Genomic DNA, 21,460 nt, shown 5'->3' with positions numbered 1-21,460 from the left:
CCGCGGCGACAGCGGCGGCGACTATGTCCCCTAACAACACACTCTGGCATGCCCTTGTTGACTACTATGGTCTTCGCCATGCGCGCGCTGATACTGACAAGCATTCGTAGCGATGATGCCGCCAACCTCACCGGCGATGCTGGCAGGTCTTGCTCGGACATGCGCGACCTCCGCCATGACCACCGCATCAAGCGAGTCCATGGTGATCTAGTCGGTCTCCCCTCAGGTATGCTCCAGTCAGAGCGGCGTGAGCAACGTCCGCCTAATCAACGCTGAGCGATTCGGCTGTCACCGAGTCGCAACTCCCCTTTCCTACCTCATGCGCACAAGACCCATGTGACCTTAGGCCTCAGGCAAGTCTTTGCCAAGTCTTTACTCTTGTACTGGGTCCTTCTCTTTCTCTTCCAGCAACTCAAGTACATCAACTGACGGATGTGCTCGCAGGTACCTTCCACCTTCCGAGTCTGCTCTCCCTGGCCGGGCCGTTCGATGGTCATCCACACCCGAATCGCCTATCATACATTGACGCGCCGCCCACACGGACAGTAAGACCACGTCACAACCCTAGGTAAGTCTGTCTTCCTTCTTCCTCAGACCATACCGACCGACACGTTGGGTGAGCATCTGGCCCCGCATCCTGGGTTGTGGTTCTTCATACCGCATCCTTCTTCCCGGGGCCTATATTGAAGCCATGACGCGGTGAGAGAGTTTGTTGGTCCTTGTTGGGCGCTGCTGGGGCAGCGCGTCTCGAGCCCAGAGACAAAGTGGAATGACAATCAGATACCGTCGCCAATCTCTGATGGCCTGGAGATCGATCACCAAGGGGGGCAATGACCGCGTCGACGCTTGACTGTTCCCCTCGCCGTGGTAGCCATCTACCAGTACGGCCTGGATGGTTGTCAAGCTCGTACATTTCGTCGCTTTCGTACTCTTGTCGTTTTACTGCTGTCGAAAGGGTAACGACCTTGAGCAAGCTGACACCTTTTCTAGATTCGGCATCGGCGTCGACCTTCGCAACCCGTCTTACTCCTTTGACGCCACCGCGAGACCACCAAAGTCCTCAGCTTAGCTCCATCAGGTAACGTTCGACTCCTCTCCTACTCCCCGTTTCCATATCAGACCCAGGCGCCGGGTGTGCGAGGATGGGTGTTCCATACCCTTGTCTCGCATGACCCTCCGGTGATTCGGAGATCCAGCGCGCCGAGAACAAGACTACAGCAGAGATAAGCCTTGAACAAAAGTGGAACGAAACGATACTGCCCTGGGAGATTAGCATACACCAGTACCCTGGCGAGAGAGTACACCAAACAAAACAAGAGAAGCTACCACGTTCAAGCATCTACTGTAGCGGACGCATGACTGTTCCATTCGCGCTGCCCTCGTCGGCAAATGTGCCTATAGGTTGTCATGCTCGCACATGCCAACAACCTGTCTTCGACTTGAGTACGAGCGCAGACGTTTGCTGACTCAACTGTAGTTTCGTGGAGCGCACCAGCCGCAGCCATCATGGTTTCATCAGACTTAGGTAAGTCCGCCACACCGTCTTCTTTTCTCCCATCTCTTCATATCCCCCTGCAGGCGCAGGGTGTAGGAGGATCGATCTTCCATATCCTTACTCGTACACCCACGCGCCGAGATCAACAAAAGACCTGCAAAACCTCCCGCTCTCGGATATCTGTTCTTAAACTACAACTACCAGTCGACTCGGTCGATTTGCTCTTGGGCAAGGAAGGAGCAGTATCTTCAAAATCTGCAGGTCGATGCGTGACTGGTCCATGGCGAGCTAGCTCCTCCCCGCGAGTGCCGCGTGTGGTTTGTCGCTCTCATACATCTTTTCAGACGATGATAGCCTCTTCAAGAACTTTGATGAGCATGTCCGTTAACACTCTAGTAGGTTTTTCGCGACGAGTTCGCAGACGATAACGACGTGTCGGAGTTGCCGACCTTGCAGTAGGTTGGTAGGTCGCATCGTCATGTCATCCTCGGTACGCATCCCTCATCTATTCCAACTCTTGCGCATGTGCCAAGTACCCGATGATGATACATCAACACTCATTCCAATCACCGAACAGTCGCTGTCGAAACCTATCGCTGAGGGTTCTCATGGGCTTTTCTTGACCGAGGTTTGAGCTTCGTTTTGCTGACATTGAGGCGCAGGCAGCTCTGCCATCGTACCCAAATAGCATGAATTTGTACGCTTCCTCCACTCTCGCACAACCACCACGGATGCCATTCCACCCAGGTCATTCAGGTCATCCAGGTCACCCAGGTCACCAGGTGTACAACTCCATGAACTTTAACATGGTACCCTAGTCGAGAACATCTCCAACAAAGGTAAGTGCGCAGTCGTTCATGTTACTTGCCCACCTCCCCTCATGATGATCAAAGAGTAAGGTTCAGACCGGACGACGCACGCTCGTCAGTTCCGATGGCGACATTCAACTGTTCTGAAGATTACACTTCCACTCTGTAACTCGTACTGTGTTGGTAGACTCCGCTGACAACGCATGTAGACGTTGGCATGACTGGATGGTCGACACATTCGCGACCCAATTCCGCGACAGTTGAATAAGTCTTTCTACCTCTTCCCACTTTGTTCATCTTCGTGATGATACTTTCTAAGCACGTCTTGCTCGTTTCGAATATCCATGAGAACAACGAAAGTTCTGATCTTTCCTTCTCTTTCCATGATCTTTGAGACTCTGATACTGTTTCTGTGCTGACAAGCAACAGGCTCCTGAAGCACCGGCCTTGATGGCAAGGCTATTGGCGACAATGCTAGTAAGTTTGTCCAAGGCCTTCCCACCCATACGCCTCCACTGCAAGGGCCGTCGTCTCCGAGGTAAGCGTGCGACATTTCATCCAAGACTTGGCCAATGATGAGCAACCGACTAAGCATCTCTTCTGACAACCCATGAGGTCATTATCATGTATCATACTCTGAGGCTTCCCACTCTTCTGTTTGCTACCTGTCGTACATGTCTTGGCTGTGACTGACAATGCAGGAGGCTGGCTCGGTCTTGACCGCGATGCGACATATCGACCAATGTACTGCACTCCACTCGTCTCTGTATAGAGGCAGCACATCGACATGATGACAACCAAAAGCAGAAATTGCCGCCGCCAGCAGTAATTCAGGATCGCGAACGTGTACCCGCCGACTCGCACGTTCCCGAAGTAAGTCCTTCTCAGTTTCTCGCGTTTTGTTGTTGCAATGATGATTTACTCTGCCGAATACCCCATTTAACCCTTACTGTAAATGACGGCTTGAGTGGTAACGTCGACAACCAGATGCATGGCCCCTGTGGCAGATGCATCTAGGTAGTTGACATGTCAAAAACGGATCTGAGCAATTTGAACCTCATTCTCATCGCCTTTGTTTGTAGGATCGAGCTTGGCTAACGAGGTACGAGAGCAGGACATCGGCCCCATAGTGTGGCTTCCAGGTAAGCGCCGTTTCGCAAAGTCGGCGTTTGCAGTCGTTGAGCATCCTCACACACCCGGAGGTCCGTTTCGGCGCCAGTTCAAGCCGAAGGTATGTACTGCCATCTCCTCCTCTTCTATTGTGTTATGATGAACCTGTTTCCCGATATACTTCCACCTTACCCTTATGAGGGCATGACCTTACGAGGGCATGAACACGGGTGCGATCAGCCAGTGTACCTCGTTTATCGACTGCAATGCCTTTACTCGCAGCGATTTCTTGTGCCCTCTTCTGTACATTTCGGTTTTGAGTACCCGCCTTTACTGAATACGCGATGCTATCTCCGAATTTTGAAGCCAAGTCTTTGTCGAACTTCGCTAACAAGGCATGGGGCCAGATCGAGCGGTGCAGTTGGGCTTGCGCAGCATTATAGGTATCGACATCGTCGTAGTCGGTTTGGCATGCACCGCCGGGAACGCATGGTCGAAGAGCGGTCATTCTCGTGCGAGGTCCGAGAAGCAGCGCGGAATGAACGACGGTAAGCATGGCTCCTCTGCACTCTTTGCTATGCTTGGAATACCTTTTCCGATTCCTGAAGACCGTTACATCTGTTTTCTTCTGTAACATCTCTGTAAAACCGAGCAACACATCTCCACTTCGTCTTGAGCATCCGATGATTGGCTGTCGCTAACGAAGTAGTTGCTAAGGCACAGAAGATCCTGCTGGCTTTTCGGTGGCGGTCTTCAGACGTGGCTATCTTCCACGCGTGTAGAGGGAGGCTTGGCGCTGCCGATGCGCGTCCGTGTCTTCTCCGCTCGGCGGTTCTTCCATCTGCAGCGCGATGGCATCGCAAGCTGCATTATCGGGCCATCTCTTCCGTCGAATTTTATTGTCGTTGTGCACATGATTGTAGACGTTACATGCGGTTGATGTTCAAATGTCATGAGGAAGGTAGGAGAGCGCTTCGACGCGTCGGCGAGCGACTGAGCGGGGCCTTAGACGAAAATGGTTTAGCTGAAGTTTGCCAGAAGCACATCTCGCCTCATCAAACTTCTCCCATCCTGCATCACGCCCGCCGCCATCATGGACGCCAGCGAAGTCGTGGATCCAGGAAATTGTGTGCAGCCTCGTTGCTCGGCCGGCATAGATTTGCAAAGTCTTGCTCCTAACATGCTGCTGCCGTGCGATGCGCTTCCTCCGACAGCGGTGCATCGCGGCATGCGGTTCGACGCCCCGGCTTTCGTATGACGAAGGTATGTTCAACATCGTCTCGTTGTTTCTCTGCCTTTCCTCGCGACGTTTATCTCCTTTCCCAATCTTCTTCCTTCGAGGTTGTCCGTCCTTTTCGTATTGTCATGCCGCAGCTGCCGGTCGTATCCGATGAGACGTCTGCGCGTGGGGAAGAGGAGGGATCGTTCGACGGTGTTGTCTGGCGGAGGGCGTACTGCGGCTGCCGTGTCGCTCTACCGCAGCCGTTGAATGCTGGTATTTTACTGCTTCGTAGTCAGTCCTTGTCATCATGCTACAGTAAACTCTTACCATGTCTTCGCCGGCTCTCTGCGTCTCCTGCAACCCATGGTTCTCCACTGTGGTTGTTTCTTGTCCTCAACATCATGCTGCTTATGCGGGTCGAACCGGGGCGAGCTCTGGAAGAGGCCGAGCATGACTATCAGCCGTCACGTCATGTCCATGTCGCTGAAGAAGCTTGCGGAGAGCTTGATGCTGCGTCTCGCCTTCGCCCTGAGGCAATGGCTCTCGCGTACTCCTTGTCGTATGCAGATCTTTCAGCCATGTTCTACGTTGATGCTGCTTGTGCGGAATCGCTCAATTCGATGCATGTGGCCGTGAGCAGACGTCCTGCGACGACGCGGTCCGCGGTAGAAGAAGGCGACTGAGGCTGGGGACGCGGAGGTGCAAATTGTCGCTGCTTCGCCTAGACCATGCAGCTGGCAAAAAAGCCGGCGGGGTGGCTGCCGCGCAAGCAAGTTGACTTGTGGAATTTCCCGCCGGTACGGAAATGTGCTCCAGCATCCAGCGTCGGCGGTCCTCATGAGCCCGGTGTTTTGCACCGCTGCTTGTATCGCTCAACCTCCTGCGTGTCCTTTATATTCCTTCGCGGGGTTCTTGGCGCGCAGATGCGAAAGGCGGGCGGATGCTGGGAGGCTTGGTACCGGCGGATAAAGCTGTACGGCGCAGCTCTGGGCACTATGATCAGGAGATTAGCATAAGTTCCTGTAGGTCTTGGAGACTGCCGGCCATCCGGCTGATGATGTTCGGAAGGCTCGTCACGGGAAGAAGGATGCCTCCGCATGCATGATCGGACCGTAGCTCGGTCGGTCGATGCCTCGCCTAGCCAAGGAGTTCCCTCTGGGGCTTGCTTACCTTTGTGTGCATGATATGAAGCCTTCGCATGGCCGCGTCGCCTCCGTATCCTGGCTGCGCCTCTGGTGTACTGGTCTTTGTCGCTCGCCTCAAGTATTGCCGCGATGTCGTCGAGGCTTCGGCACCGGTGCGTGCTGTGAAGGAGGCGTCTGCCACGGCGAGAGCGCTGCGGAGGTTCGACGTGGGAAAGGTTTGCGGGGTATGCCCAGGGTGGTGGCGCAAGTTCGGCGGAGTCGCGCTGCGAGAGGTAGGTCGACAAAGACTTCATTCACGCTCATCGCCGTCCTGAAGACTTTGGAAGTATCGGTCTCTCCCGTGGATCTCCCAGGCGCCCAGTAAGCTGGAAACTTGAGACGCCGTTGCCGGTTGAGGTTGTTCTGCCGCCGCCGTTCCCGCCCTTTGTCGGTCTGTTTGTTCGTCGCCAGCAGAGCCCCTGTTGTGCCTTTGCCGGTGAGTTGCGCTGTTCGATGAGAAGAGAGGAGAGGCCGTTCATGTTGGCGCGCCGATGCTCGAGGAGGTGATGGTTGTCGTGTAGCTCGTCTAGCCCCGATGTGCAGAGGGTCATCGGACATGATCGTGCCCCTGTCGAAGAAGTCTTGCGGGATCGAGACGCGAGGAGAGCTCAAGCCTTTCGTATTCCAGGGGCAAATCTGTGCGGACTGGAAGCTCCATCCCATACAGTATCTGCGCGCCCTTGTGCTGCCCTTGGGTTGTATTCGATCGGACTTGTTCGTGCGCCGCCCAATATCTCCGCCGTCGCCATCGCCGATTCCGTCGCCACTTCTATGCCACGGAGGCAGTTGTGGAGGGTAGTCTTTCGCCCAGCTCATCGAGTTGGTTGAGGTGTGGTGCTGGTAGAGGTCTCCGCGCTGGTGGATGTCGGAAGACGCGTTTTGGTGCCCGCCCTGGGCGATGTAAGTCACAACCCTTGTTCATATACTCACAAGTAAGCAGATACTCGGAAGTTCCTGCTGTCGCTGGATGCCCCCTAGCATCCTCGTAGTTCTCGACTGAGGTAAGGTCGTCACCTCCAGCTGTGGTCTCGGAGGTCACGGCTACCTCGACGCCGCCCGTCTTCAGCAGAGTTGCTGTGCCTCTTTCCGATACATGCAACAGCTTCAGGGGCTTCATCCGTCTTTGAGCAGCTTGGGCTCAAGCTTCTGTAAGTCTCTGGGCCATCTCAAGTCGGTGCAGGCTTGGCAGTGGTGATGGTGTTGAAGGGGCCCGCGGAGATTATCACTAGCGTCAAAGGCAAAGCAAGGTCAGGATCACCAACACAACACGGCAGGATAGGACTTCAAGGCCTCGCGAGGAGGATGCAATACTATATAGCTATCTAAAATCATCATCGTCGTCCTCCCAGCTCTTCTCTTGGTGTTGCAGTGTCTCAGTGGCAGATGCATCAAGCTGCCGCCGTCTGCCCACCCCTGTCTCATTGCTTGCGGTGATATTGATACTATCGAACAACTCGCCGTCACCGCCGCTCTCTCAGCTAGCTGCCTTAGCATAAATCAGAGCTTTTTGTCTCACTCCCTCCCTCCCTCCTTCTCTCACAACCACCACCCCAAATTGCCTCGCAATCGCCCTTTCTCTGCTCCTCAAAGCTTCATTTTCCTCTTTCAACACCTCTACTCTACTTGGCAATTGCCTCAAGGTATCCCCCCACTGCTTTTCTGACAGCCCGCTGATTTTGATAGCAGTAGCGCTGACTTTGGCTCTCCCCGCCACCTCTTGCCTCGCCTGGAGTCCGTCGCCCATGCTTTGCATGGGGATGAGTATAACCCTTCCATCAGTATCTTACCCTCCTTGCCTTGAACTTTGCTGACGATGACCTCGCCGGCGCTGCCGTCGCGCGTCTGGTCTAGTACCCCGCTCCAGGAGCCAGCTCCAACCACCTCTACAAGTATCCCCTCCCCTCCTCTAACATTGCGACGTCGTCATTGATACGGCGTCGCCCTTGTCATGCTAATCCGCAACTTGTAGTCGCTGGGTCACTTCATGGCACATCTTGCCGTCGCCAGCTCTGACCACCGCTTCAGGTATCCTCTCCCCTCCTTTAACATTGCGATGTCGCCATCAGCGCGGTGTCGCCTCGACCTGCTAATCCCCGATCTGTAGTCGCAGCGCCTGCATTACGGCACTTGCTGTCGTCGCCAGCAGTATCTTCGTCGGACCACCCAGCGTCACTACCCCGCAATCTTTACTCACAAAACGACTATGTCCACCCATTGGTATGTTATCTCTTCTACCTTACATCATGAGTTCTTTGACTGACCTTTGTCTAGTGGTGCTTGCCCTTCCACCTCCATCCCCTTATCTCCCCCACCCTCCTTCATCCAGGTTTGTCATCCCCCTCTTTACTGACCTCTCTCAGACCATGGTGGCCAAGTATCAGTAGATGATCGACTGCTCTAGCTTGCCGCATTCTGTATTGCAATAGCAACGCGCTACTTGTCGATCTCATGCATGCTGGCCCCTCATGACCATTGCGACAACTCTTGGTCCACTTCTAAGTCCATTCCCTTCCCTCATCGAGCTCATTGACTAACGATACCAGTACATGGCACCTCAAACCTTACCCATCCCCCTACCGAGTACCCCAGATACCTTATCAAGGCGACCACTCAGGCTGACTACATCCAGGGTATCGCTGCCGCCTTCGATCGAGCTCAACACCACGAACCGAGACGCCTCCCACAACCGGCTTTCAGCTTTTCCCAGACGCTCAACGAGGCTTGCGCGCGCAAGCATCAACCGACTTCCGTTTTTCTTCCGATATCTCCCTCTTTCACTTCTCTCGCCTTCGCCCAAGAGAAGAAGTGACATATCGGATGCCACCGCTGTACAACATGACAAGGCAACCTCTGCACGTACGTATCCCCCCTCCTCCGTCGTCGGCTAACTAGTGTTCCAGGGTGGGATGGCAAAAATCTGACTCTGGCTCCCCGTTGCCGCCTCCTGGTAACGCCCTTCTCTTCGGAGAAGGTCGGCTAACTGAGCTCCAGTATAGTCGTGCTTAACCGCATTGAACCTTCTTCCAATCATTTTGCTTTCCTAAGCATCCTCGCCATATCATCCTTTCTTTCTCTCCTCCCCTTATCCGAGCTCGCCATCCATGCCGACCTACGCGCTGGCCAGCACATCATCGAGCAGTATACCTTTCATCAGCGTCTCATCGACGCTTAGTATTCACGTACTCCTGTCGTTGACGTCCATTTACTAACATGTATTCAGGCTGTCTCTCACTGATACGTCAGCGTCTCGAGATGCCATGTGGTTGAGACAGACGATCCATGCGCCCATCGTGGGCAGTAATCGTATTCGACCCTAAGGCTTCGATAGCCTATCGCATGTACGTCGTCCTCAACCTTTGCCTTTTGCTAACGTGTCTCAGTATAGAAAGCGATGTAAGTGCCCACTCCCCTTTGGTTGTTGCTAACGTGTCTCAGTGTGGGAAGTGAATCTGTCTCTGTGCGTCCCCGCCGCGCTTCCTGGAAACATCTCACCTAGTCTGAGGGAGATGGCTGAACAGGGCAGTCCCAGCAGGAAAGGTCATTGCCTGCTGGTGTCTTCGTTTGTTTAGGCGACCGCGCCGCGAGTGGTCAAGCCAATTCCTCGCCGAGAACGCCTTCCGCCCCTGAAAGTTCAAGCAGTACACTTGGAAGCAAAGCAAGATGTGTCACTGGGACATTGAGCAAAAACAAGCTACAATGAAGAGGCGAGCTGGCGTCAGACGAAGTGAGCATCATCTTTCCCCTTCAATCAATTCCTCTTCATTGACTAACGCTTGCCAGATACCAGCACCCCGACAAGCCCTGCCATCCACCCAGGGCATGGGAGGCAAAATCTGACTCCGGGTCCGCGCCGAGTCGCACCCGCCTCCCGGGCAATGCCCTCTCCCACGACGAGAGGGTAGCCAAGTGAGCTCCAGTCGCCAGTAAGACCTCAACATCACTTGCTGGTGTCGCCCCGATACCGCCGCCGCGAGCGAGCGAGATCGACGCCCGCTGAGAAACCGTCTCGAACGCCAGCCTTATAACACTTCCAAGGTCATTTGCAATCGCAATGCGACGTCGCTATCTTTCCTACTTTTGCAAGCGTTGCAGCGTTCTTGGTTGGAAGATGGAAGGTACTCGAAGTTCACGCCTTTCGCTTCTGCCAGGACATATTCGTTGGTACAAGCAGCGACCCATCGGCAAGTGAAGTACAAGACCGGTGAGTAGCTTCTTGCATCCTACTTGAAACCCATACTAACTCGTCTACAGGAAATGCCGTCCGACGTCACTTGTGGTGGTCTCGATAACATCTGCTCCATCTACAACCTGTCGGCCCGGGAAGGCCCAACACGTTCAAGACGCAAGCTTTTCTGCTACTCGTCAACAAGCGCATCCCCACATCGTTTGTTGGCATGACCTGTGTGCTGTGGGATCGGGTCGGTCCATCTGCCGACCCAAAGACTACATCACTCCCACCGCCGATGAGAACGCATACCCGCCTGGCGATGAGGTTTCGTCCGTTGTCAAGGACAGCCCAAACAAGCTGAGCATCGTCAACATCCCCACATACATCGAGGAGGAGCAGATTCGAGAGCTCGTCGAGACCCAACAAGCTGATCTTTCTTCTCTCTTCTCCTTCTTGGATCTCGGGACTGGCTCCAAGGTGCACGAGTTCGCCGACCAGTCGTCATCGTGACTGAGACGATCTTCATGACCGTCACGCTTGAGTCAACTTCAAGCTCTGCTTCGTCCAGTTGCTACGCCATTACTACCTCTGCTGCACTGCCGGAGGCGTCTATCACCGTCGAGGTCCCGCAGAAGGGCGTTCCTGACGTCGCGTCCACGCCTTGGTTTCGCTTCAACCTCCTTACCTCCTTGGCTCGTTGGCTCCTCCATGCAGCTACTACACTCCCACATCGCCTCTTTACATGGCCGATATGAACCAAGAAACGATCCAGAATGTGGGACAATGTTGTTCTTATTGTTGTTGATGGACGTGTTCCAGAAGGTCATTACCATGGTACATGAGTACGTTCAAGGAGAGGACTTTGAGGAGGACGATGCTGGCCCTCAGGCCGGCTTCGAAGAGGAGGATTCGACAGCGACAAGTCGCCTTCCCTAATGATGGGTTGGTGCCCATGGTAAGCCGCCTTCTCTACCGATAGGGTTGGCGTTCATGGTAAGTCGTCTTCCCCAGCATGGGGTTGGCGCCCGTCTTCGGATGGCGACATGAGTATTCGGCGACCACGGCGAGGAGAGGTCTAATGCAGCAAGTCCGCTTTTACTTCCTACGTACGATCGAGACATCCCATCTCCCGAATCAGAACCCGGAGTCGCGAGAAGTCAAAGAGCAGTACGTTCTGCCCAGGGCCAATGTCACCGTTGCCAAGCGTGGCAGCCAGAACAACGACGTAGCGTCGGCAGTCAAGATGCCCAGCACCCCAGATACTCCCCGTGGTGAGCAGAGAAGAACTCACACCTCTTGTCATGGCGCACAAAGACAGATGTTTGGATCTTGGAGTTGGCGATAAATGCAGAGCATCTGTTCAACAACTACAACATCGACCTGCTCATCAAGTACGTGGACTTCGTTGCGCTTGGTCTTCCGCAAACTTCTCCGGCAGGCCTCTCGCCCAAATGCCTACAACGTTGCGCCACAACATCAACAGCTTTCACGCCCCATGCTCAACGACGACAAGTTCGAAATGCATCCCGCACGATCACGTACTCCTGTCCTTCACGTCCAAGAACAGAGTCTTGAGGATCGATACGGTACCCCACAGACATTCCCGGGCATCACGAGAGTAAACCTGCATACCAAGATGGCGGAGATGAGCCAACGCATAGCTGCTAGCACTTGGTTTCAGCGCTTCCTCTGGCCACCCTCATCGGCAAGAAGTACTTTGTGTTTCACGACACCAACGCGATGGCATCGCAACGCATACTTCATCTCCTCCGATAGCTCGTACCAACGGCAACCACGTCAAGACCTGCTCTGATGTTCGGCGAGATCGGCTACCATCTCAGCGCCCACCGCCTTCGGGTATGTTGAATATTTCATACCCCAAGCTGTAAGCCGCCTTCCCCATCCTAGGGTTGGCGCTTGTCTTGGGGCGACAGTTCAGAAGCAGCCGATATCTCTTCACCCAACCAGTAGTACGAGCATATCGTCGACAGACGAAGCCCATACATCGCAGTATCCTGTGACGCCCTGGAATACTTCATGCCCGGATGGCGGTCTCCATCTGATACGGCTTAGACTGCTACCTCGCTACTGCTGTATGCTCGTAGCCCGTGCCTAGAGTGCCACGACTTCTCCTCTCCATCGCCGCTGCCTCCAGCTCCTGCGGACGGAGTTCACCATCTTGAATCAGCTGAAGAGTTCAAGTACTTATCGCCTCTTTCGGGGAGGAACACCACTCCGGATCTGCTACTCGTCAACAAGCGCACGCCTCTTTCGGGGAGGAACACCACTCCGGATCAGGGCGGCGGCGGTGACGAGGATGCCGCTAAGCGCAAGCTCTCCAACCCGATCCTCGCGCGTGTCGTCGTTGGTCGCAAACTTTCGAAACCTCGCCAGAAGCCCGTCTCGGAGCAGCCCGTCCTCAGGATGCGCGGCGACAGGGAGGCCAGGTACCGAAGCCAATCTACTGGACACTACCAGACGGATTCGCTAGCTTCTGTGCTATCCACCTCGCCATTTCGTGCTACTCGTCAACAAGCGCAAGGAGATGTTCAGTGATATTAGCCCTCAGGCAGGCTTCGAGGAGAATCTGTACGCTGCTATGGCGCTGTCTGGTACCAAGGCTCAGGTCCTTGAGATGCACAAGGAGTTGGTCTGATTTGAGATGGATATGGATGAAACTGGTAACTGGTGTGTAATGGCTTGAGATGATATGGACATGACTGCTACCACTACCCAATCGCCACTTTCGGAGAGGACGCGATGGAGGCTTCGGCGGCGGACGTGATAGGATGCGTCAGCTCTACTGTCGATTCCGGGTTCGGGTTCTTCGACCGCAGGTCGCCCAGTAACATTACCAAGATGCCAGATATTCGCACTCCAAGCCCTCTGGAGGCAAAAGGAGTCCCCGCCCTTCAACAAGCCGCGCGAGGCTACGCCCGATCTCACCAGCTTCACAAACATTCAGAAGAAGGCGAACGTCGCATGACACAATGGGGCATCAAGCCCGCAGGTTACGAGAACATCACCGCCAGAGGCCGTCGCATCGCAACGCATACTTCAGTCCCACTGGTCCGCCTATTCCGTTCAGTGGCTCACGCTTGAAGCGGCCTCCTCCCCGGGTCTCAGCGTCTGCCTTCCCCGATGACGCCCCATGGGATGACCGCCAACAGCTCTGTCCTGGACAAGAGCATATTGTGCCGGTGCACAAGGTTTCCTGTACATTTTTACCATCGCCAAAGAGTTACCGCAGCGACGACTTCGAGAACACATACAGTCCAGGGCCTATGCTAGATCAATCTTCGCCACGGCTGCGGTCCCTCCGCTTCATTCACTCTTTCACTGACTCCCAGCGCATGGAACCAGTTCACTGACCCCAACAACACCACCGTCTTTATTGGCGGTCTCTCCGGCTACGTCACCAAGGACGAGCTCCGCTCCTTCTTCCAGGGCTTTGGCGAGATTACATATGTTAAGACACGCCCAGGCGAGGATGAGTTGGTGGAGTGGATGATGAGAAGTATCGAAGGAAACCCTCCTTGGTGTTGCGGTAGATATAGTAAGTCTCCCATCCCTGCTTCTCTTCCCGGTTCCAGTTGCTAACCCTTCTCAGATTTATACTTGTTTGATACCTATTCGGTCCCTTTTGCCTGCGTGATATGATGCTTCCGCCTTTGATGTTGACCTGGCTGCGTATCTTCGCTTCCGGTAAGTACTCCCTTCTTCGCTCCCCTTCATACAAGACCATAGCTAACTCTTCCACATCTCCTCTCGGCTTGTACCGACGCTCGCTCTGCACTTCTCAAGGCGGTGCGATAATCTTCCGAGACTACTTCCTCATAGTAGCTTCTCCAGTCCGCACCGCCGAGATTTGAGTCCTATCTCTTTCCCCAGCCCTTGATCCAATGGCGGCTATCTCTGGCGTCGTCTCCAGGAGCGCCGACAGCAATCTGTGAGTGTCGGTCAAATTGACTAGATGATCGGAGGTTTGAGACGGTGGCTGACTTCAAACGCATGATCTCCGGTATCGCGCTCGCTTTCGACTGACAGTCGCATCGCTGTAAGTACTTCCGACCAAATGCTCGATGGCTGTGACTTATACTGATGTTCTGCATGCACGCCTTCCCGACTGGCGTTGACGATGGTCAGCTTTCTCGAGCCCAATCATTCGGAACGGCGGATGCTATCTTGTGAGTGTCGTTCATATTGAACAAGTGTATGAAGATCCGGCTCCTTCACTAACTTGGGCACCAGGCACTTCAATTCGCGTTCCGGCAGGCTTTGGTCTTGATTACTTTATCGCAGTAAGTGCCTTGACCAAATGCTCGGTGGTGAAGCACATTGCTGATCACCAAGATATACGCCTCCTCGCCTGGCTCCTCTTCCTGGTCGCATCGCCTGACGGCTTCTCATCTTCCACTCGCGGCAACTCCGCCCGATCACCAATCAACACTGGTAGCATTGTCGCGCGTCGTTTTCCGTAGCGGCCAAAGTATCTTGTGAGTTTTGTTCCCATTGATCAGCTGACCCAAGTATTCAGACACTACCGGCGTGTTCTCATGTCCTCATCTCTTTCTCTGATCGATCGCAGTCCCAATGTTGGTTTCAGGGAGTCGCATCAACCTCTAAGGTAGTGAGACCACTTCCTCATAGTGGCCTCTCACTGAGCGGCTCCCAAGAGCAAGTCGCATTTCGAGTTGCTATTCAGGGCTTTTGTCCTGTATAGACCCACAGCTCGATGGTCGGGCGTGGGTTAAGCATCTTTTCCAATTGATTGGACTGATGTTCTGGGTCGTCCGTACATTTCCCATACTTCACATGAAATTGAGGACACTTGATCGAATTTGGCAGCTTCTGGTGTCGGCGGCGGCGCCACGCATCTGGTGAGTGTCGTTCGAATCGACCAAGTGCTCAAAGATATGGACTTTGCTAATGCGATGCGTGTATTCTGACCTTGTTCGACTCCGCGGCGGACTTCCAGTCTTGACGGCTACTTTCAAGGTAAGTACCTCCTCTCTCCAAGACAACATCCTGCTAACCGTATGGTGTCGTATGCGCGCAATGTGCTCTTCCAGCTTCCTCACTCGTACCCAGCGGCGTGACGGTGAGTACCTCTGATCCCCCAAGTCAGCATCATGCTAACCGGTTGGTGTCGCATACGCGCATGTGCTCTTCTCGGATTCGACGGTAAGTGCCTCGTTCCTCTCAGGACAACAGCATGCTGACCGCGGGCGGTCTGCCTTCTCCAGGTTATTCATGCGATGAGCTCTTGTCCAGTCTTCGCAATACACCCAACGCCATAGTGTTGAGTGTCGTCGTCTGCTCTGCTCTTCCCATTCGCGTACAGCTAACGTTGTCGCAGATACGCTTAAGCATCATCAGCAAGCTGCTACATCCGTCCCTTCTCATCCGTTTCTTTCATGTCTGCCTCCTTCTCTTCTGGCTAACTGATTGCCGGAATGCGTCACGGTTGGTGGATCTTCAACCTCAATTCCACGGATGTCGTTCAAAGCTGATCAGATAGCCAAAGCAGCTTCCGAAGGATGCGACAACATCAAAAGCAGACTATAAAGCATTTCAAGGGTATCGCCTTGGCTCCAGGCGCCACTTTGACGCTCCATCGTCGTAGTGCGAGGCCGGGGTCGCAGGAAGCGCCGCACCAAAGGTATGCTCAACACTCCATCTGCAGGCCATGCTAACATCGACTCAACCTTGACCAGCCGTCTCGGAACTCTTCTCCTCTCCCCTCGGCCCCCTGCCGGCGCTTAGCGCATGCCACACGCCGCCTGCTGCCTTGTTGCTGCGCACAAGCCCGGGTACCCGCTCGACGCAAACAAACACCCTCACCGCTCGACCTTGGGTATATAACCACCACAATCGAGTTTCCCTTTGCCTTCGGGCATTTGGTCATTTGAAACGATACAGAGAAGATTAGCATGGCCCCTGCACTAAGGATGACACGCTCAATCAAAGAGACGCTAACATTTTTTTTGCGAATCTTTTGGCTTCACTTTGCCTTGCGTAAGGTCAGCGATTCGAACACGCAAGGCGACGGCAGCACGGACTTGCTTTCCGCGCTCTTTTTTGCTGACAACGCCGGCGCGCTGAGTACGGACAAGCGACATAAGGGTTCGTCGAGCATCCATCCCAGGCTATGGTGTCTTGTTATCAACTTTGAAAAGCTGCTGATATCCAGGTCTGTCAATCCGTGGCTTTTTTTTGCGAGTGCTTTCTGAGCTCATCGTTGGTATCGGTTCGACGTTGGTCCTGGTCTTCCAAGGGGATACGCGATCTTCGAACGCCGCTTTTTTTTCCAACCAGTACAACGGCTCCACAGAAAAGGACCTACTGCCTCAGGGCGATAGTAGTGTCCCGAAACTGGAGCCGAGAAGAAACCAAAGTGCATGCCCTGTCTTCCAGAACTCGAGGGGTCGGATCTAGAATGGTGTCATCAAGTATACTTGCTGCGCCCGTTACGCAGATGCGGAAGGCAGGTTGCGTATATGCATGGACGCAGAGCTGTTCTGCTCGCCCGCTACATGGAACGGCATGTCGCGTGGGTCTGCAGGTTGCTCTGCTCCAACATTTTTAGGTATATCAATCCATGTATTTCTCAACATCGCCCGGCGTTCGAATTCGGAGTGAGTGACATACGCCAGTCATGTCGATGACGGTTTGCATATGACGTCGTCATCGCCGAATTTGGTGATGGAGACATGTCGCAAGAGAAATGGGATGACGATAGTACACATGGGCTTCCAATCTGGAAATAACAATGGAATTGGTGGAACGATCGAAAGGACACTAATGACAGCCAAAGTTGGAAGAGTCGCGAAGAAGAAGAAGAGTTCTGAAGGGAACGCGAGGGGTACGTGTAGCGTGCACTTATGCAAGCGTCAGTCAGGACTCGGATGATGCAAGGTAGAGCAGCATTGTTCTGGGCGAGACCCGGACATGGCGAGGTCAAAGGTGAGAGGCGTGAACCAGACCATGGCCGCGATGGTTGGAACGAAGAGGTTTGACGGGCACAGCTGAACTTTGGTGCCGCGAAGACCTCAATCGACGCTGATTGGCTGATTGGCTTGGCGCCGCAGAACCTCCGGGCCAAGATCCGCATCTGCAAATCGTCACGCAGCGACATCACCACCGTTGACGTCGGCACCACACATCTCCGCCTGTCGCAATGGCGAAGAAAGGTATGTGCTCTCGCTTTACTCAAATATCAAGCCCTTAGAAGCCAACACAACGCCCCCGTCAATCCGCAATGCACCCTCCCACGACTCACACATCTGCGGGCATGCGCTGACGACGAGCCTCACAGCAAAGTCCCGTACCATTATGGTGCGCCTGATTTCGATGGCCATGACGGGCTACTACCGGACGATGCAAAGACCACGTGCGCATCAACCGCTGAGCATGCTCAAATACGACCCCATCGGTACGACCCCATCGCTCCTTTCCCTCCATCGACCTTGGGCGCGCCGGCCTTACACACGACGTCATACTAGAGTGGATGCAATTTTGGGGCAATTGAAGAACCCGCGGGTCTTCGCGGGGCAGGCTAGATGCAGGAACATGGCTGACAGCAGACAGTGCGGAAACAAGTACTTTTCCTCGAAGCCAAACGCGGCAAGAAATAGAACGAACTCTTCACCACGATATGAGCGGGCGCAATGGAGAGCATTTGACGATCACAATGAATATTGGATCTGGGCAGTTATGGAAGTCAGGATGAATAGAGGGAAGCCGCGCACCACAGGTGGAAGCCCCGGCAGCAAGGACTACCATCTGGAGCCAGCGACAGGCATGAAGCAAGCCCCATGCTTGCACGCCTATGTACTATACAGTCAGCATGGTTTGGCGTTATATCAAAGCAGACATGAACAGCACGTCTGCCACACAACAAACAACTTCTCACTCTCGCCTACTCCAACTTTTCTTACTCTATCTCCCCGACTACGCGGCAATACTTATCTCTGTTCACAGGTACTCCCGTATTCCTGACCCGAACGCCGAGATGAGGATGCTCGCCAAGGTCAAGGCTCCGCCCCGCTGCTTGTCTGGCCTCTTGGCCCTACTTAGTGCATCGGAAAAGCCTCAGCACCTGGACGGGTTGCCCGAAGAGGTCGTTCCGACTGGAGAAAGGCTTGGACTACGTCGCCGATGGGCTTTGTACCAGCCACAAATTACCCCATATATGCTATGGCTAAGACTCTGGGGTTGCAGGCGATGGCGCACGGAGGAGTTGGCTGCAACCTAAACGCGTCTGTCTACCGGCAGGATAGCCGAGTGTGCGGAAGCGCAAAAGTATAAAATGGTGCTGACCAGCAGATGTTTGCACTATTCGTTGGCTAGGACTCTTTCGACCATCTCAGTCTCAAAATGGGTTCCGAAAAGATGGACGAGAAGCGCTCAGAACATTCACCTGACACGCGCATTGATAACATCAACTATGACAATCCTTCCTCATCATCACAACATGCGATCGAACAACAAAAGGCAGCATCACAACCTTCCGGCGTCCTAGGTATCTTCTCCAAGCTCGGTAACCTGCCAGAATGGCACGTTCCCGGCGCTGGTCTCCTCCAAGGGAAAGCGTTGAACACCGCCATAGCATGGTGCTCTTGTCTGGCATTTCTCATGTTCGGTTATGACCAGGGAGTTTTGTCCGGCGTCCTCACTCTCGATGGCAAGTACTCTGACATATGAACTGTATGAGACATACGCTGACTTCTCCACCATCTAGATTTCCAACGCCACTTTCCTCTTATGACACCTCGCGAACGTCAGAACAATCTCTGCTGGCTCGATGCACCGACCAACACTGTTCCTGATCCGAGTATGTGCACGGGTAGCCCCAGTATCTTGTCCGCATGCGTCGCGGTGTATCAGATCGGATGTTTCCTCGGCGCTGTCCTCATCTTGTTCTACGGTGAGGTCTGGGGAAGGAAAAGCAGTAGCTTTTGGGGCAGCTTCATCATGATTGTTGGAACTATTCTTCAAGTGGCTGCAGGAGGTACTCGTGGTGGTGGAGTCGACGGTTACGCCCTCCTATCCATTGGGCGTGTGGTCGGAGGCATTGGCAACGGCATGGTCACAGCAAGTGAGTATCACCTCGACTTGCACGCGTGTTCACTTGCTAACAACCTTTCAGCGATTCCAACCTGGCAATCTGAGTGCGCGAAACCTGAGAAGCGTGGACGCTTGATCATTACATCCGGAGCAGTCATCGTCGCAGGCGTAATGATCTCGTACTGGGTAACTTACGGATTCTACTTCCTGCCATCGGGCGAGGTCTACAGCTCCGTGCGCTGGAGGTTCCCCATCGTCTTCCAGTCTTTCTTCACTATTCTTGTCATGTACGTATACCTTCTCCTGCTTCTACAGAGAATACCACTAACATGATCTCAGGATCGGTCTTTGCTTCCTGCCCGACTCGCCAAGATGGCTCGTAATGCGCGGCCGCCACACCGAAGCCCGACTCCTGCTTGCTCGCCTCGCCGGTACATCTGCAGACTCGGAAGAAGTCGATACGGAGCTTACGAACATCAAAGACGCGCTGGAAGCGCAAAGTAGGGATGGGCCATTCAAGATGAAGGAACTTTTGCACAACGGCCCCAGTCAGAACCTTCGGCGCACGTTATTGGGAGTCGCCTCGCAGTTCTTCCAACAGATCAGCGGTATCAATCTCATCGTACGTACGCCTTCAGATATCGCAGTGGTAAACCACAAACTGACCTTGCTTTCACTAGACCTACTACGCAACCTACGTCTTCGAGAACTCACTCGGTTTTGGCCCCGACATGTCCCGTCTCCTGTCCGCCTGCAACGGTACCGAATACTTCCTCGCCGGACTAGTCGCAATTCCATTGATCGAACGAGCTGGTCGTCGCAAACTCATGCTCTTTGGTGCGTTCGGCATGATGGCTAGTATGGCTATCATGAGCGGCATGACGTCGACGGCCACCGAGAACGAATTTGGTGCTCCGGTCTTAGAGCCCAAGTACGGCATCACGGCTGTGGTGTTCATGTTCGCCTTCAACACGTTCTTCGCGATCGGTTGGCTAGGGATGACATGGCTCTACCCTGCCGAGATCACTAACCTCCGCATCCGCATCCAAGCAAATGCGCTCTCTACGTGCTCTAACTGGATATCCAACTTCCTCATCGTCATGATCACGCCCCCAGCTTTCGCGAATCTGCAATATAACACCTACACCATGTTCGCAGTCTTCAATGCCTGCCTCATTCCTAGCGTCTACTTCTTCTTCCCCGAGCCCAAGGGTCGCAGTTTGGAAGAGTTGGATGTCATCTTTGCGAGCGCGCATCATGAGGGCATCAATCCGGTCAAGCAAGCGAAGGAGATGCCTAAGCTGATGGGCAGGGAATTGGACGTGGAGATTGCGAGGTACTTTGGTGGTGATGTGGAGGAGGCGAGGCGGAGGAGTGTAACGAGTGCTGGAGTGAACGCGTGATTCAACCCGGAAGACCCGGATGGGCTGTCGTACACTGGGTAGGAGCAACCTCGGTGTGTGTGTTTCACACATAAACCTCGCAGAGTCCGGAGATTAGAGCATTAGTAAATGCCACCAACAACATTGCTCATTCCAACCCAATACCTCTGAAGTCGCGAAAATTGCTGTTATGGCCGCGTGTACCCGCCTGTATACTCATCCGCTTGAAGCCTGATTCAACAAGACACCGAGATACCGTGCCGTGTTGCCCGTATGCGATCTACTTGCTGACTGCGATTGTCCCCACCCAGCCACTTGCTAGTGGTCTGTGCAACCAGACACCACTCACCCATCTGAACTAAGCCTTGGCCATCTCCGGTTCCTAATGCAACAAGCCATGCGATTTAACTTCCTGATGCAGGAAAAAGCCTACAGCTCCAGGTAATCGCCTCAGTCGCCAAAGCCACAATTAAGGCCTACCGCTCGGTCGGAGTCAGCACAGGGCTGGGCTGCGGCATGTGGCGGGGCATCTCCCGGCCTCTTCCCCTCCATCCACCTCCACACGCCATCGACAGCGAACGGCTCATCAAACTCAGTGCCAGCCCTCCGTCCAATATCACGCCGAAATCATGACGTCGATAAGCTTTGCCCGCTCGGTAACAAGCAAGACAAGCCTTGGCAAAGGGCCTTGTTCCGCCGCTGTGCATAGCGAGCTTCTTCTTTGGGTAAGGAGCTCATTATGCGCGCTGCAGCAAGCTTTGGGGCTTGTGGATACGAGGCTTCAACGTCAACGCGGTATTGTAGCAAAGGACTTGATGAAGTGGGCGTGCAAACATCATAGCTGAAGTTGCAGCTTGAAGAAACGAGCGCAAGAAGACGGCACAAGGATTATTGATGGTCGCGCAGGTGAAACAGCAAATCACGCTCTACCCCCGCCAGGACGTGCCGGTACTTCCTAGCCGAACTTCCTGAGCACTGCTCCCAGCACACAGCCGGAGGATCTTCAGAGACACGTTATCCG

General features: G+C 54.1%; 4 protein-coding genes across 4 annotated transcripts; all 4 read left to right on the top strand.

The window, feature by feature from the left end:
* Positions 1-10,214: 10,214 nt before the first annotated feature.
* On the top strand, positions 10,215-10,498 carry J4E86_006127 (uncharacterized protein; the record flags this gene model as incomplete). Its single annotated transcript, XM_051446658.1, has 2 exons — positions 10,215-10,221; positions 10,263-10,498. The coding sequence occupies 2 exons, from the start codon at positions 10,215-10,217 to the stop codon at positions 10,496-10,498; spliced, it is 243 nt and encodes an 80-aa protein (XP_051302233.1).
* Positions 10,499-11,483: 985 nt separating this feature from the next.
* Positions 11,484-12,644, top strand: J4E86_006126 (uncharacterized protein; the record flags this gene model as incomplete). The annotated part of the gene is made up of 3 exons (XM_051446657.1): positions 11,484-11,700; positions 12,105-12,484; positions 12,525-12,644. The coding sequence occupies 3 exons, from the start codon at positions 11,484-11,486 to the stop codon at positions 12,642-12,644; spliced, it is 717 nt and encodes a 238-aa protein (XP_051302232.1).
* Positions 12,645-12,978: 334 nt separating this feature from the next.
* Positions 12,979-13,648, top strand: J4E86_006125 (uncharacterized protein; the record flags this gene model as incomplete). The annotated part of the gene is made up of 3 exons (XM_051446656.1): positions 12,979-13,301; positions 13,339-13,544; positions 13,599-13,648. 3 exons carry the CDS (start codon positions 12,979-12,981, stop codon positions 13,646-13,648), a joined length of 579 nt encoding a protein of 192 aa, XP_051302231.1.
* A 4,719-nt stretch (positions 13,649-18,367) lies between these two features.
* J4E86_006124 (uncharacterized protein) lies at positions 18,368-20,460 on the top strand (the record flags this gene model as incomplete). Its single annotated transcript, XM_051446655.1, has 5 exons — positions 18,368-18,678; positions 18,958-19,088; positions 19,140-19,344; positions 19,397-19,679; positions 19,738-20,460. 5 exons carry the CDS (start codon positions 18,368-18,370, stop codon positions 20,458-20,460), a joined length of 1,653 nt encoding a protein of 550 aa, XP_051302230.1.
* Between the last annotated feature and the right edge of the window lie 1,000 nt (positions 20,461-21,460).

Source organism: Alternaria arbusti, assembly GCF_024043155.1.
Source record: "Alternaria arbusti strain BMP 1465 chromosome Unknown scaffold_7, whole genome shotgun sequence".
NCBI lineage: Eukaryota > Fungi > Ascomycota > Dothideomycetes > Pleosporales > Pleosporaceae > Alternaria > Alternaria arbusti.
This window is presented reverse-complemented; position numbering and strand designations above follow the sequence as displayed.